General features: G+C 33.9%; 1 protein-coding gene across 1 annotated transcript in view; it reads left to right on the top strand.

Moving 5' to 3' along the window:
• THRB (thyroid hormone receptor beta) overlaps nt 1–14,884 on the top strand; it is a 31,878-nt gene extending 16,994 nt beyond the window's left edge. Inside the window, exons 5-7 of the mRNA XM_032237555.1 lie at nt 920–1,066; nt 6,020–6,278; nt 8,715–14,884. Coding sequence (XP_032093446.1) covers nt 920–1,066; nt 6,020–6,278; nt 8,715–8,956 — 648 coding nt within the window. The 3' untranslated portion in view covers nt 8,957–14,884. The remainder of the gene's footprint in view (nt 1–919; nt 1,067–6,019; nt 6,279–8,714) is intronic.
• Nucleotides 14,885–16,063: the final 1,179 nt, after the last annotated feature.

Raw genomic sequence — 16,063 nt, 5'->3', positions numbered from 1 at the left:
ATTTTAATTTAGACATAGCCGTAGAATTGCAAGCCACTTTTCTTTTCCAAGTAATTAGAGTTGATTGATGGATGGATTGATTATGTGTCATTAAGCCAGTGTCGATCCTTAGCAACTACAAAGATTTTCTCCATTATGATCTGTCCCCAATCCGGTATTTCAGGTATTCCACCAGTGTATCTTAAGTTAAATATCAGGATATGGAATGTACAAGTTATACAGCTATAGGTTAAGTGACAGGAAATAGAATCTTATATAACTTTGACCTAAATTTCAAAACTTAAATTCCATGTCCAAAAGCACTTAACAAAAAGTTGAAAGTCCTTACTGATTCCTTTCCTATCTATTTATCTTTTCTGTCAGTCTATTCCAGCTGAAAAAAACACTCTTTGCTTTCAGTGAAGAGTAGGAGTGCCTCTGATAAAAAACAACAACAAAAGGAATAACAATTCATAAATATATAAACGCATATATACATATCTATATACTGTATATACATAACAAACATGAGAAATACAATTTATACAAGAGTTAATATGGCTATCTTTTTAGGTTTCAAGGGAAGAATATTTTTAGAAGCACTATGATAGACTTAGGTCCTTAGATTTAGGTTTTCATATATAAGTTGCCACACTGTTTCCTTTATTTATTTATTTTATTAGCAAGTAGTAATTACACTTGCAATATACATAGATTATGACACAAATAAGCACAGGTATCTCAAACATATGTATGTGGATATAAATTTATCTTACATAATAGCCAAGACTTAAAATCAAGCAAAATTTAAATAAATAAATAAATAAATAAATAAATAAATAAATAAAATTAAGTTGCCAACATTGCACAAAGTTTTAAAAGAATCCATATCTATGGTAAATAAATTACATTCTTACAATGTTTTGTTTTCTGTTGTTAGCCAGAGGATATTGGACAAGCACCAATAGTAAATGCCCCAGAAGGTGGGAAAGTAGATTTAGAAGCTTTCAGCCAGTTTACAAAAATTATCACACCAGCAATCACAAGAGTGGTGGATTTTGCCAAAAAGTTGCCTATGTTCTGTGAGGTATGAATTCCTTTTCTATTTAATTTGTTTTGGTTTCTGGTAGTATTTTATTGTTGATATTATTATTGTTCTTGTTGATAGATGTTTGCATTATCTTATAACAGTTTAGAACAAAAAGAAAGAAGGATTATGATCCATGTTGTGCATAACAGGCCCCGAATACAAGTGGGCTAAAATAAAGCATCCTTTGACAGAACAAGTTAGACTTTTTCTTAGAGTGAGGCAGTAATAGGAGTATTTTCCCTCTGGATATTTCCCTGTCATTATATGTAATTCATCTTTTCCCCTTTTGGAGGCAATTTGGATAGTTTAAAATATCCAATATTGAAGTACCTGTAAATGGACAAAACAAATTCCACCAACACTCTGAAAAATGTCATTTGTTTTTTTTTTCTTTTGTTTGTTTTGTATCATCACAGCATTCCAGATGGCTTTCTGTGGCCCTTCCAAAGGCAGACATCAATTTTGCAGGACTAATCATGAAATATTGTCTATATCTGGTTTAAAGTAACAACATGAATTCATTCAAAAAGCTAAAAATTGCATTTATAATGTACGCTAGGATTTCAGAATCAGAATTTACTGTTTATCAAGATAGGATCCGAAATCCCTGTGCCGCTATATCTCCTTAGAATTAAAAGGAAGTTATAAAAATAAAAAAATGCATTTGCAACTCTTCCTTATCTAAGTGAATGATAATGATTCAAATCAAAATAGAATCTAATATGGAATAAACCATTTTTCAAATGTAAGTCCTATATAATTGAACAGCCTATTTTGTAACAAGCTGTAGAGCATACGTAAGAAAGCATTTCTTTTTCAGCTTATTTTTTGTGTATATCAGAGCTGTTGCCCTAAAGAGGGATCATTTTAGGGATAAAAATAATGTATTTTTGTCATGCTTAACATTTTGTTGCTTCCAGTTTAATAGCTTAGTATGGCTACTTTTTTATTTTAGTAAAACTATGTAACTTTATTTCTGTTGCCTAAAAACAAGTGAAAAGAACCATCATCACTGCAATCCAATTTCCCCCCTCATCTTGTTTTGCAAACCCTTTGGAAAAGTAATTTTCTGGCTGTGGCTTCATATTAAGATCTCCTCCAACCCCCATTACATTTCAATGTAGAAAACTGCTTGGGGAACAATGGCAGCAGGCCATTATACAGAATATTGTTGCTGCTATAACAACCTGATCATATACTTCTTTGCACTATTTCCTTGCTTGACTATTCTTTTTGAACTTAGAGGTGCTGGAAAAGACTCCATTCAGACTGATGCTATTTTCTCTGTAGAAGGCTAAAGGGATGAGGACAGACCCATAAATGAACAATATGAAATTCATTGAGCATAGAGTGTGCCTTTGGGCTTCTCTTTTCATATTATAATAAGCAAAGTGTGTTCAATCCAAATTGAGGCTATTTGCCCATTCTCGTACACTTTTTGGATAGCTTTCATGGTACCTAAGATTAAATGCTTAAGTTTTACATTGTGTGGTAATGTCAGTTTGGATATGTCCACTTTGTTTGCTTATTTATTTAATTTACTTACAATACAATAGCAGAGTTGGAAGGGGCCTTGGAGGTCTTCTAGTCCAACCCCCTGCCTAGGCAGGAAACCCTATACCATTTCAGACAAATGGCTATCCAACATCTTCTTAAAGACTTCCAGTGTTGGGGCATTCACATCTTCTGAAGGCAAGCTGTTCCACTGATTAATTGTTCTAACCGTCAGGAAATTTCTCCTCAGTTCTAAGTTGCTTCTCTCATTGATTAGTTTCCACCCATTGCTTCTTGTTTTACACTCAGATGTCTTGGAGAATAGTTTGACTCCCTCTTCTTTGTGGCATCCCTTGAGATATTGGAACACTGCTATCATGCCTCCGTAGTCTTTCTTTTCATTAAACTAGACATACCCAGTTCCTGCCACCATTCTTCATATGTTTTAGTCTCCAGTCCCCTAATCATCTTTGTTGCTCTTCTTTGCACTCTTTCTAGAATCTCCACATCTTTTCTACATCGTGGCGACCGAAACTGAATACAAGTATGGCCTTACCAAGGCATTATAAAGTGATATTAACACTTCACGTGATCTTGATTCTATCCCTACTTGTTGCCCATCTCACTAGCCAAACAATTATGGACAGCCTACATGCATTCTTCAACTTTTCAAAAAGAGAAACTTGATAGTACATACTTAGCATATCATATAATTTGCCTGTTAGTGGGATATGTGTGAAATAAAACAGCCTACTCAACCTGAACAGAAACATTTTCTGATATAATCCTAATTTAAGCATGTTAAAGTTTCATAGATTCCATGACTGATGATCTTCGCAATTGGGGTTGTATGAAACAAAACAAAAATGTTAATTTAAATGTCAGGAACCCTGACAATCTACTCTTCAGATTATATTGTTAAACAGGGAGTGGGGAGTAGAATTATGACCCTCCAGACCCTGAGCTGCCATTAGCATAGTCTGCAAGTTACCTAGATACTGAGAATCATAATTTAGCAATATGGAAGATATATATTCATTTATTTTACAACATCACTTTATATAACACTGCATTATTAGATCTATCCTTTAACAGATTTATTCCACATTGGGTGGCAATATTATTTGAGTGCGTTTCTGAAAAATGGAAACATGATCTAGAACATTTCAATAGGGAAATGTATAAAGCTCTGTGATTAAAGATAACTGGAAATATAGTGGTACAGATATATTTTTAAAAACACTCATTTGAAAGCATCTAGTACTAGATTGCAAAGAAACAGCACAGATGCTATCTACTTTTGTTATGGTCCCCATTAGGAGCCCTATATCACTGAACCCCACTGAAATTCAACTTTTAATCTCCAGGATGATCTCACTTAGGGAATTGCAGGAGTTTGCTGGATATAAGGTAGCCAATAAGAAATGTTAACTCCAATCAGCAAATAAGAGCAAGAGGAACATATAGCATTTGTATTGTTAGAGAGTAAAAATGACAGTTTTCAACATAAAAGCTTTGGCTCTGGTTTCTTACACTAGATATACACATCTCAAGATGCTTCTGAACCTCACAGTTAGTCCTTTATTGCTTTCATTCATTCATTCATTCATTCATTCATTCATTCTTTCTTTCTTTCTTTCCTTCCTTCCTTCCTTCTTTGTTTGTTTCTCCCTTCTTTCCTCCTCCATCCCTCCCTCCTCCCTCCTTTCTTTCTTTCTTTCTTTCTTTCTTTCTTTCTTTCTTTCCCTCTTATTGCTTTAAAATGTTCTGCAATACTTGCATGGGAAAGTGCATGGTTTGTCTGTAAGTTTGCACTAAAAAGCACTGAAGTACATTTTTAAGTACATATAAAATACTGCCACAGAATACATAAGTTGGTGCCAAAAGCAGTGGGTATATCTCAAATAAATATAAAATACTGCCATTTCAGCTTTAAATAACAACGGTTAAAAAAATGTAACAGTTGGTATCTTAGCAAAATTAAGGATTGATTTTAGAATATTTTCCCTCAAACTGGCTCTTTTATATTTCAGGGCAGTATTCAATTATTTTATAGCCATTTTGCCTACTTTCTATTATACTTACTTTCTATTATACTAATGAAAGAGCTAGCAAGCTGAGATTGGCCACTGTCTGGTTATTTAACATTATTCATTTATTCCGTATTTTTCACCTATTTGTAAAATTCTACTCCTTTTTAGAAACATATGGCACAAGGCTGATAGCAATAAGTATTGAAGGAATTGTATTAATTTTAAAATGATCTCAAATTAAATATTGATAATTTATCTCTCTATTTTGCTATTTTATTCTTTATTTCTATTTTGCCTCTTCTATATTAAGAAACAACATTACTTTCTTTGAGAATGAATATGGTTGTAGTATCTTTCATTATGACTCCCTTTTCAGTATAGAATATTTTGCCTGCTGTTCAGGAAAATCAATGTATAGCTCAATTAGGCTATCAGTAAACCAATCACTGTATTTCTCAAGCTGACAAATGAAGAAAAGAAAAGGAGGAGGAGGAGGAAGAAGAAGAGGAGGAGAAGATGGGGAAAATATAATATTTGTTTTTCCATATGAAGTCTTGTTTAAAATTATTTTTTATTTTACTTATTTTGTCATTTTCTAAGCCCACCTACTTGCCAACAATTCTTCTGTCATTAAGGTATGGCTTTCAACTTATGAAGGCAAACTTTTGTTGATTCTCAGAATGGTTTTGGCAATGCTAAATGTAATCACTACATCTGTAAAATACATAAAATACATATATATCCTTCTTCACTGTACAGACAGAGGAAGAAAGCATTCATAGTTAAAAAATAAATGTTGTCAAATGTAGCCACATAAAATGAGACTATTATTAGCATAAGTAATATGACTCACAAAATCAGGATGGTATTCTCTGAATATCCTGTTGATTTCTATTTCAAATCTATGAATTGGCAGTTTATAAACTGGTTTAATAATAATGTTCAATGAAAAAATATTTTGAAAGTTGCCAACTTTATTCATTCTCCAGTCATCACTATCATGAATCCAAACAAAGATCAAACTTAGAAATAACTTGCAGATTGGCTTTTGGTCAGCAATCTATCATATAGGAGAAATTCCAGGTGTACTGTGTACACATATGATATTTCTCTAAGAAGATCTTAAGCATTTTAAAAGTCTGAAATTAACTGGGCTTCTAAATGGATGGTTTCAGGAAAAAGATATTGTATAGCTATTTATCTCTTTTTAAAAATTTTCTATGGAAACTAAGGTGAAAAGAGAAGATATTATTAACAATAGTTTAAAGAGCCCTAATCTTCTGTGAATATGGCAGGGATAGCTTCTAGTAAAAGGCTTATCTATGGGATCATAATGGGGAAGATTTGTTTCTATGTTTGTTTTTATTATACAGAAAAGTATTTTTCCTGTGGGGAAATTTATTCCACTTGCAATTATTTGCAGCTGCCATGTGAAGATCAAATTATACTTCTGAAAGGTTGTTGCATGGAGATCATGTCCCTCAGAGCAGCAGTGCGCTACGACCCAGAAAGTGAGACCTTAACACTAAACGGAGAAATGGCAGTAACAAGAGGCCAGTTGAAAAATGGGGGTCTTGGTGTAGTATCAGATGCCATTTTTGACTTGGGTATGTCACTATCATCATTCAACCTTGATGACACGGAAGTTGCTCTTCTTCAGGCTGTACTGCTGATGTCTTCAGGTGAGGGTGAACATTTTTAAAATATTATGAATCAACATCTTTACCTGTTAAGGATTCTGTAAACCTTCTAGAAAGATTCACACTCTTTCAAACATACGTAATAAAAAAATTAGGTGACTGTTAAAAATCATTCATTATACCATGCTGATTTCATAGCACTCAGGAACAGCAGATTTTCCTTGATGCGTTTTGTAATAGATGTCTTCACAGAAATCATTGCTATTTCAAGTGTTCCATTAGAAAGCAAGGGTCCAATTTTTCTCTTTGTGGGCTCAAACTCTGTGATCTCTGGTTTATTTGATTTCCCTTCCATTGGTAATGATGAAAAAAGAAAGGAATGCAATCACAGGGAGACAATCATTCAACAACTGCACTTCATTTTTAGAACATAAAAAACAATTTGTTAAATCCACAACATTTTTTAAAATAAAATCTATTATACGTGATTTTATAATAATGTAGATATAATTTACAGTCTACACCCCGTGATGGTGAACCTATGCCATGCATGCCAAAGGTGGAACACAGAGCCCTCTCTATGGGCACGCACGCTATCGCCAGCTGCTCTTCTGGTTTCCGGCACACACATGCACGCCGACCAGCTGGTCTTCATGGGTGTTGGAGAACCAGAAAACCTCCTGAAAAATGGCCAAAAAAAACCAGGCAGTTTTGGGGCCATTTTCAGGCCAAAAATAGCCCTGAAAATGACCAGAAAATAGCCTGAAAACAGCACAGAAAATGGCCTAAAAATGGCTAAAAGCAGCCCAAAAACAGACATGCATGTGCCAGCCAGCTTGTCTTTGGGTTTCTGGCACTCCTTCACAAGCACATGCACAGCGTGCACAGACATTCTGGTTTGGACACTCAGTGCCAAAAAGGTTCACCATCAATGATCTATACCATTCTTATCCTGACCAAACTTTTAGAATTATTTTTTGTCTTTTGCTGAATGTATTTTGAGATGCTTAAGTTCTTTAGTGACATTAAATTGTGAGTGAGCACATAGGATTAACCGTTTATGAAGATATGTGAGATTACTTATAGTAAGGTAAATTATCCACCATTTTGCTATGTTTTCTGTATCCTATCCTTGCTCCTTAGCAGAATCCAAGTTCTTGTCTGCTTGTGATTATGTATGAATATGGACCATAGACAAACATTATAACGCTTAAAAGAATTCTGGGCAAAGCTTAACATGGTTGTTGGCTATCTATAGCAGATCAAATAGGTATTAAGAATTTATTTCAAAATGATGATGTGAATTTTACAATGTAGTCACCAAGGAATTAAAAATAAAATATTGGCTTTTCCTCTCCCCCCTTCTTCTTTTTTAAGGTTTTATTGGTGGAATTTCAAGGGTCTTAAATGTTATTTGGGTCTTGAGATCTTGTTTGTTAGTCCAGAGATCAGTGTAGTTTGGTGGTTAGATTATATTCAGAATCTTTTCAACTCTGAAACTTTCATGTGGTCTGGAGTCTGTTGCTATCTCTCAGCTTCATTTTATCATTTTATTCTTTTCACGGAGCTCTGAGATGAATAATTCACATTGCTCTGAGCTCTGAGAATAAAAGCAGAAAAGTGAAAAAAGGGATGTAGTTCACAGGTCAATTGTAATCGGAAAAATTAAATCTTGACCATGACTTGAGAGGCTGGGGAAAAAAGTTAACTCCTTAATCATAAGCAAAATTGCTATTCCAAAAATGTAGTTACCAGTGAGTAAAGAAGAAAATAATTAGTCTTGCAAGAGACTTTATTTGGTTGTCATCCAACTGTTATAGCTGGTTGCTTTTGCAATGAATACTAAACAAAAGAAAGAATACATAAGGAAAAAGGAATGTTCTGAGATCTAGCAGCTCTCAAAAAATTGGAAGTAATGATGTAATCAAGTCTTTAAAGAGACAAGTTTCAGCCTTTTTACATCTCTCTCTCTCACACACACACATACACACACACAAATAGTTTTTGTTTGTTTTCTTTTTTGTTTAAAAATCAGGATAAATTTTGGCATTTATATTTGCTACCAAATTTCAGCAGCACAGTTTGAGTATGAGTGTGCAGGACAGAATAATTCGAAGGCCATGAAAAAGACTTCTAGACGCAATAAAGCTCACAAGTTGATTTTATACAACTGAAATATTATAACAGAGTTTGCAATTTCCGCTTCAACAGAGTGAACTGTTGCATTATATCATCCAAGTTGACAGATCATTGAATTTTCCAGTGAATGCAATAGGTTCCAACTTCTGTCCAGTTTAACAATGTCCAGAGTTCAATTATTCACAGGGTACAATTTAATTTTGTGAAAATAGCTAGCACATGCAAAGCCTAGGGTAATGTAGTGGAAGTCATTTTTTGTTCTATTTGCACTTTGCAAAATATACTTTTTAAGGTGAATGAAAGTTTTTATTTTTTTTAATCTAAATCTTACTTTTACAGATCGCCCAGGTCTTGTCAGCATTGAAAGAATAGAAAAGTGTCAAGAAAGTTTCCTCTTGGCGTTTGAACACTATATTAATTACAGAAAGCACCATATTGCACACTTTTGGCCAAAACTGCTGATGAAAGTGACAGACCTACGGATGATTGGAGCCTGCCATGCTAGCCGCTTCCTGCACATGAAGGTGGAATGCCCTACAGAACTCTTTCCTCCTTTGTTCTTGGAAGTGTTTGAGGATTAAAAAGACTGGAAAGATTCTCAGAGATTCTATAGCACTACTGGGTGTCATTTCATTCCATTGCCTAGTTTTTTCTTCTTACTTTTGGTCCATTCCCATTTTGTACCACCTCCTTTGGAGGATTATTTTTAATAGGCATGAACGAATGAAGATATCCCTTCAATGCGGGTACTTGTCACAATTGCGTTTTTTGTGTGTCCATTACTCCTTTCGATGTGAATCCTTTGAGAGTTTAACCTCAAGAATTTTAAGTTTATTCACCAGCACTCAGGCGACCCATGTTTATAATTGTTTGGAGAGATATGGGTATAAATATATAAATATAAATAAATTGAGGAAGCAAGAAAATGGATAAATAAATCCTGCCATATTTTATACAGTATTAACTCACTTTCTGCATATGAGACTTCTGATGAGGAATTCAGAACAATCTAGCAAGTGTTAATCTTGCTGAAGATCAAATGCAATCAGTTGCAGTTATGTACAAATATATATCTGAATATATTATTCAGATATATTGAGTTCACTGCAGTGTGCTCCCAGATTGCAACTTTAGCTACATCTAATTTCACCTTGCCATGCTTAAGAATAGTTTTATCCAAGTAAAACTTCCCACAATAATCATAATTTCATCATCATTTTCAGATTTTTATGAGTATTTTAGAAATTCAATTGCAGGTAATCCTCACTTAATGGCTGCCCTGTTTAGCAAGTGTGCAATTATAGTGACACTGAAAAAGTAACTTTATGATTGATCCGTGCACTTATGACCATTGCAGCATCCCCACGGTTATGTAATTGACATTTCAGTGCTTTACAATGAACATAGAATTCTATAGTCACATGATTGCTATTTGTGCATTTCAAGCCAGCTTCCATCAAGCAGAGCTAATGAAAAAGCCAGCATTAAAATCATAAGTTGCAGTCCCTGAATATCTCACTTTAATGGGTAATTTGCTTAGGAGCATGAGTGACATCTTAAATCCAGCCCAATCATATGATGTTTTGCTCAACCACCCTGCCAATCCGAATTGTAGTTGTTTAGTGAGGACTATCTTTATAAAAAGCTCCAGAATGTAGAGAATCCTATTCCCCCCGCCAGGTAAACATAGCTTCTCATTTCCTCTTATTCAGTCCATAAGCAAAAATACAGGAAAAAATAAGTACATTTAAAATTTCCCTAGAGCCAAGGCCCTTGCTGTCTTTTTTCCTTAATGGTAATTTGGAAAAATTAGAGTCATTGTTGACTCTATTTCTCCCTCTTGCCCAAAATTATTTTGAGTCAATAGCAAGACAAGTTATTCGCTACCCTGCCATTTATGTTTTTAAATATTCACATAATGACTTTAAGGGATTCCATGATTTTGTCTCTTCGAGTGCATGTAATTCCTAAACCATAAAAATATGTGCAATGAATTCTTTCCAATTTAATATGATACGTAAGAAAGGTTTTCTATGTCTTTCCCTCATAACTCAACAACAATTAATTCCAATCTGTAATAAACCTTTCCAATCTGTTCTATATAGTCATATAATCTTTTTTCTACCTGTATACTGTCACTCTTCCAGTGACTGTAAATCAGTAACTTGAATCCCAGGATTTGTGAATCTCATTTTATACAGCCAAGGGATATAGGCCTTTAACTTTTTGTGAACAAAGTGTCACGTGCTATGACATAGAAATAAAAAAAAAAGATTTGACAGAATGTAAATTCTGCTTTTAAATCTTATTCCAAACGAATAGCTGAAATTCTAGATTTCAAATCATTTTGTCCTCTTTAGTAATGTTTGCACTCAGGTAGACTATCACTGTGGACAACATTTGAATTATAATATTGTTTTCAACCATGGTTAATTCTATTGACAGCAGAAGTCTTTTCGATGTATTGTATTTAAGTTATTTTCAATGGCTTAAATACACTTGATTTACAATTTACAAATGGTAGTCCTTTCAGTTCACATGAATTGGAGAGAAGAAATGCTTCTTAATGGCAGGTTGACTTCAGTGTTTTAGTTTTTACTAAACAAATGTTGATATTCCAGATTGATTTCTGTAAAACATTTTTGATTCTAAAGCAACCTAAATCAATACGTCAGTGAGTTTGCCTTATCAAGAATTGTTTTTCCCCCTGGATTATATCTTCTATGGAAGGGGTCCCCAATCTGTGAGCCACAGCCCACTACCAAGCCGTGGCCTATTCACAACTGGGCTGTATGAGTGGTGGGCCAGTGCATATGTGTAATCCAACTCATGCGAAGGGCAGGTGCAAGCACTCACAGCCCCACTCACATGAGTGGTGGACACTTCTGCTCACATCCTCACTTGGACAAGTGCCGGGCACCAGGGCCTGCAGTTCCACATGCGTGAGCTCCACACAAATGAAGCTGTGTGTGCATGCACACATGCACCTGCCCCTCGCACCATCCCCTCTTCCCTCATTCTCCCATGCTGAAAAGATTGGGGAATGCTGTTCCCTTGGGCTTCATGGGCAAGGAATTAATCATGTTCATATGATAGGTATGCCTACAGAATAGACATATAAGGATGTTGTCATAGGAGATATTTTTATAGACTATGCAGTTTCTTATCTTGTACAAATTTCTGATAATGTAAGCATTTGCATAATGTCAGAGTTGACTACTAGCTTAAGATCTCTAAAAATGATTATCCAAAAATATAGTTGAATCAACTTGAACTTTTTTTCCAAAATGATCACATTTGCCTAGTCAAAATATCTGTGAAGAATTTTGGTGGCAACCAACCCATTTGGTAAGAAAAAAAATGAAAATGTACCATTTTATATGTTGTTTTCTCTTCAATTCTACCTTCTCAGAATTTGGAGGTGTCCACAAGACTGGATATTTTCATCAAAATAATGATAGCATTGCACTATTGCGTTTCAAACTTTAGTTCTTTTCACACATGTGTGCTATGTCATGACATGTGAAATAAGAGGTGGAGCTTATGGTGGAATGCTGATTTTATCACATGACCTCCTTCACAGAAGCTTTCGTTGCAACCTAGTTCCTTTTAGGTGCATTGTGAGTTGAACTCCCAAAGTTGCTAGTGAACATGCCAGAAGATCACAAAGTTGCAAATAGCAAAGTAGCAAAGTACAGATATGCCCTAGAGAGGGGATTTTTCTCAGTTTCCTATGCCATTTTTATTTTTAAATCTCCATCTCTTTTTTACTTTGCTATAGAAAAGGGCATGATGTGCATATCTGTTATTAACTTTATAGGTAAGATTATATTCTAGCTGAAAACAAATACTATTTTGAAAATCTTTTAAGTATTGCTATTCATCTTCCCTACCCCAAATATTAATATTAATGTTTACTTCCACATAAACATGTCAAAGATCATAACCTAAAAGAAAAGGGGCATCCAGTAATGATTATAGGACCCCACTTAATCTTTGGCCTTAAGTCCCCAGTGGAAATGTTGAGATTGTCTTCAAAGTAAAGTAATAAATGGAATCTAGGGTTATTTTCAGAAAACTATAATATGCTATGTATAAAATATATAACAAGCTAAGATCACAATCTAATGAATGCTATGTTTTGATTTGCATTAGCTCTTTATGATGTGGTATTCTAAAGCTTAGCCTATATTTAAACATAAATACATGAAATTGGCTCATATTTGGTTTTTAATGTGCTTTGTGCTATTCAGAGTGTAACAATCCATTTGGATGACAATCCCAGTGATCATTCGTCAAAATTCAAGAGCTGCATTTTGATTTCTAGAAGCTTAATTTCTCAACATCAATGGATATCCCAAACCGCAGGATTTCAGTTGTTTTTCTTTTTTCATGTGTAAGTGTGCTCATGTTATAATGGTTTCTATTTTTAGGCACACCAGAGAAACATAATATTTTAAGTTATTAGAATGATACCTCAGGTTCTTTTTGACAAATAAAGTGGTCCCAGTCCTGCAACCACTGGTATAAGATTTTAAGAAACATCTGGCAGCATATTTAGCTTTCATAAAGATTAGTAGGAGTGGTAAAGTGTACATCCATTTATTCTCTGTTGGGAGATGTTTTGACTGACTACAAAACATCTGAATTTTTGACTATGCAGCTTTAATTCTGATTGTTTATGCTGTCCCATGCTGTTCAAGTTTGTTTTCTGCTGTAGGTATAGTATCAAGTGAAGCATTCTACAAAATATTATTTCCCTTTTTAAAAATAGTTGTTAGCTTAATGTGTCCTGCTCTAAGTGATAGATATTTAAGCTGATGTGGGTTTGATGTTGCAATTGAGTTCCATAGTGTTTTTAAATTGGGAGAAAGGATAGTGATGGACTCTACAGTGACTTAGCCATTTTAAAATCAACAGCACTGTGCCAAAATATAGGTGTCAGAATCAGACACTTAACATTTGTAATTTATCTTTAATGTGCTGCAGTGGATTTAAAAAGGCAATGCAAAGTCAAAAGGAAAATAGTTGATTCATGGAAGGAAATCCACCACCCATGCAGCTCTATAGACCACAAGAGGAGACATTGTTGTTAGTTATACAGTAATCTTAAAATGTAGATATCATATTGATATGACACAAATTGTCAGTAACATCATTCTTAAGGTTTTAAATCTTAATGCTTTTCAGATGGAGTCAATATTTTTTGTAGGATTAGGCTTTTATAACCTTTATTCTCTGCTGGAAATTAGAATTAAAACCTGTGAGACTCATTCAGTTCTTGCTTTATTAGAAAACAAGTGCAGTCCATAGGACTTTTTTTAAAAAAAAATGAATAAAATGGGCAAGTCACTATCAACCATTTGTGCCAGAACAAGTTTCTGCCTCATTTTGATAGTTAAGAAAAATGTTGCTAAAGTTATGCACTCTCGTGATCTACTAAGAAATATGTCCTTGCTTGTCTTTTTGCAGCTTTGAAATAGCAAGACATACAGGAGGTATTTTGCTACATTCTCTTGTAATTTCTGCTAATAGTTTAATTTATCATAAATTTCCTCATGATATTAGATTGCTATGACCCTTATATAAAATTTTATAGAAACATCATATCCTAGATTTATTTTCCTCAAACAAAAACAAGAACTAATTAAAAATAAAATAGACTTTCTTTTTAAAACATACAAGCATAAATATAGATTACTACAATTTAAAAAAAGATTTGGCCTTTCACTAAGTTTTTACTGTGTTGTATAAGTGCTATCAAATGCAGAGTCTGCCTTGCTTCTGTGTACTAATCCTCCAATCAATTATGTTGCCTTCAGAAGCAGTATTGTGCAGGTAAAAAGCTGTTTGTGACTATCTGTTTTGCACAGTTTAACTTTATAATGCTATTGTTATTTATGCACAAGACAATCAAATGTAAATCTACATCCATGTAGATGGAATTGATGTAAATTATTGAGCACAATGTAAAACATTAAGACATTTTTATTTTGCAACTGAAATTATAAAAGTGAGAAATAAGATCATGCCATGGATTGAAAAAAAACGTTTAATGTTTTAAATTATTTTTTCCTTAAGTCAATTATTTTGGAATTCCACAAAATGATGTTTTGTTTCTTTTCATTTTATTAAGATGGATGCTGCTGAGCTTTGGATTAGCCTTGTTATGGTTTGGATTTCTTCAGACTAAATTGAGTACAGATTTATTAGAAAGGCTGAAGATTCTGGGATAAAATTTAAGTTTTTTGTTTGTTTTGTTCTTTCCCCTCCCCCTTTCAAACAGTGTTAAATATATGCTAGATGAGTAATATTTTTTCAGCCTAAAAACTATATTAAATATGTGATCATAAATGTTTTAAACTACCTGAAGAGAAATTTGTATATTTGGGAAAAGAATATAATTTTTACATAGCTTTTGTATGCAGATATTAATATGCAATTATGACTATAGTGAGCATAGATTATTATGTAAGCTTGAATTCTAAAAACAAACATCTTACAACTGATATGCGTTAGTGTCTCTTATTTCTTGTCACTGAATTCTTTTCAATATTTTGTGTTTTAATTATGATAGACCAATGGTTAGGAATATATCCCCTTGAAGAAAGGACTGCAAATTTCCCTTTTCTTTGGGAGTCCAATACACTCAAAGTTTATCTTTGCTGCCATTTACAGGTTGTCCAGATTGTGCAGCGCAGACCCAATAGTCTTACTGTCCAATAGTGGCCCTATATGTTTTACTTCCCAAAATAAAGTCATGTAGAAAAGGAAATACAACATACACTGTTCACACATTCAGGCTCATTCCTGTAGTATTAGGACATGTTTTAGAGTTGAACCGATTCTCTTACTCCAGCTGATGGTGGTTTAGAGACTTAGACTCTGCATTGTAATGAAATTAAAAGTTTTATAAACAATAAAAGCCACCCAAGGAAGATGTTCTAAATAATTATTGCTCCCCAAAATTGAACAAGTTGAACTTATTTAAAATTAATGCTACAACATACACCTCTAGTGGTAAAATGGAACAGTCCTAAATATTTTGACTCCTAGTGGCTGAAGTTATTTCTGAGATAATATCAATTCAATTACATTGTTGTGAGACAGCAGGCTATCTTTTTGGAACATGACCAAATGACATGATATGGTAAACTGGATTAGTTTATGGTGTATTTATTGCAGTCCCACTCTACTTCAAGAAGCTACATTTAATTTTAGACTGACTTCAGACAAATCCAATGGTTATGACCTATTGAGTGTGATTTGTAATCTGCAGAGGGCAACTGTAGCTACAGTTAATTAATGGTTGCATCCCGCACTCCAGAATAGAGTAGAATAACTTTATTGTCACTTTGAATGTACACTAATCGGCATACATTAAAATGAAATTTTGTTGCATACAGTTCTCAAAGGGTCACCACCTCCAATATACGTCACATAAACAGGACAAAATAAATAAATAAATATAAAATTATGTATATACTGACATATAAGACACAGAGAAACAATATAGTCATTTGTATGTATGCATGTACATGGCAAGAAAAACAAATCTTGTGAGTTTACCAGATGAATGGCATAGGGAACAAAGCTGTTACAGAATCTGGTAGTCCTGCTAGAAATACTTCAAAATCTCCTCCCAGAGGGGAGCAACATAAACAGACCATAAAGTGTATAGGGGAGGG

The sequence above is a fragment of the Thamnophis elegans genome, chromosome Z (genome assembly GCF_009769535.1).
Source record: "Thamnophis elegans isolate rThaEle1 chromosome Z, rThaEle1.pri, whole genome shotgun sequence".
Taxonomy (NCBI): Eukaryota; Metazoa; Chordata; class Lepidosauria; order Squamata; family Colubridae; genus Thamnophis; species Thamnophis elegans.
This window is presented reverse-complemented; position numbering and strand designations above follow the sequence as displayed.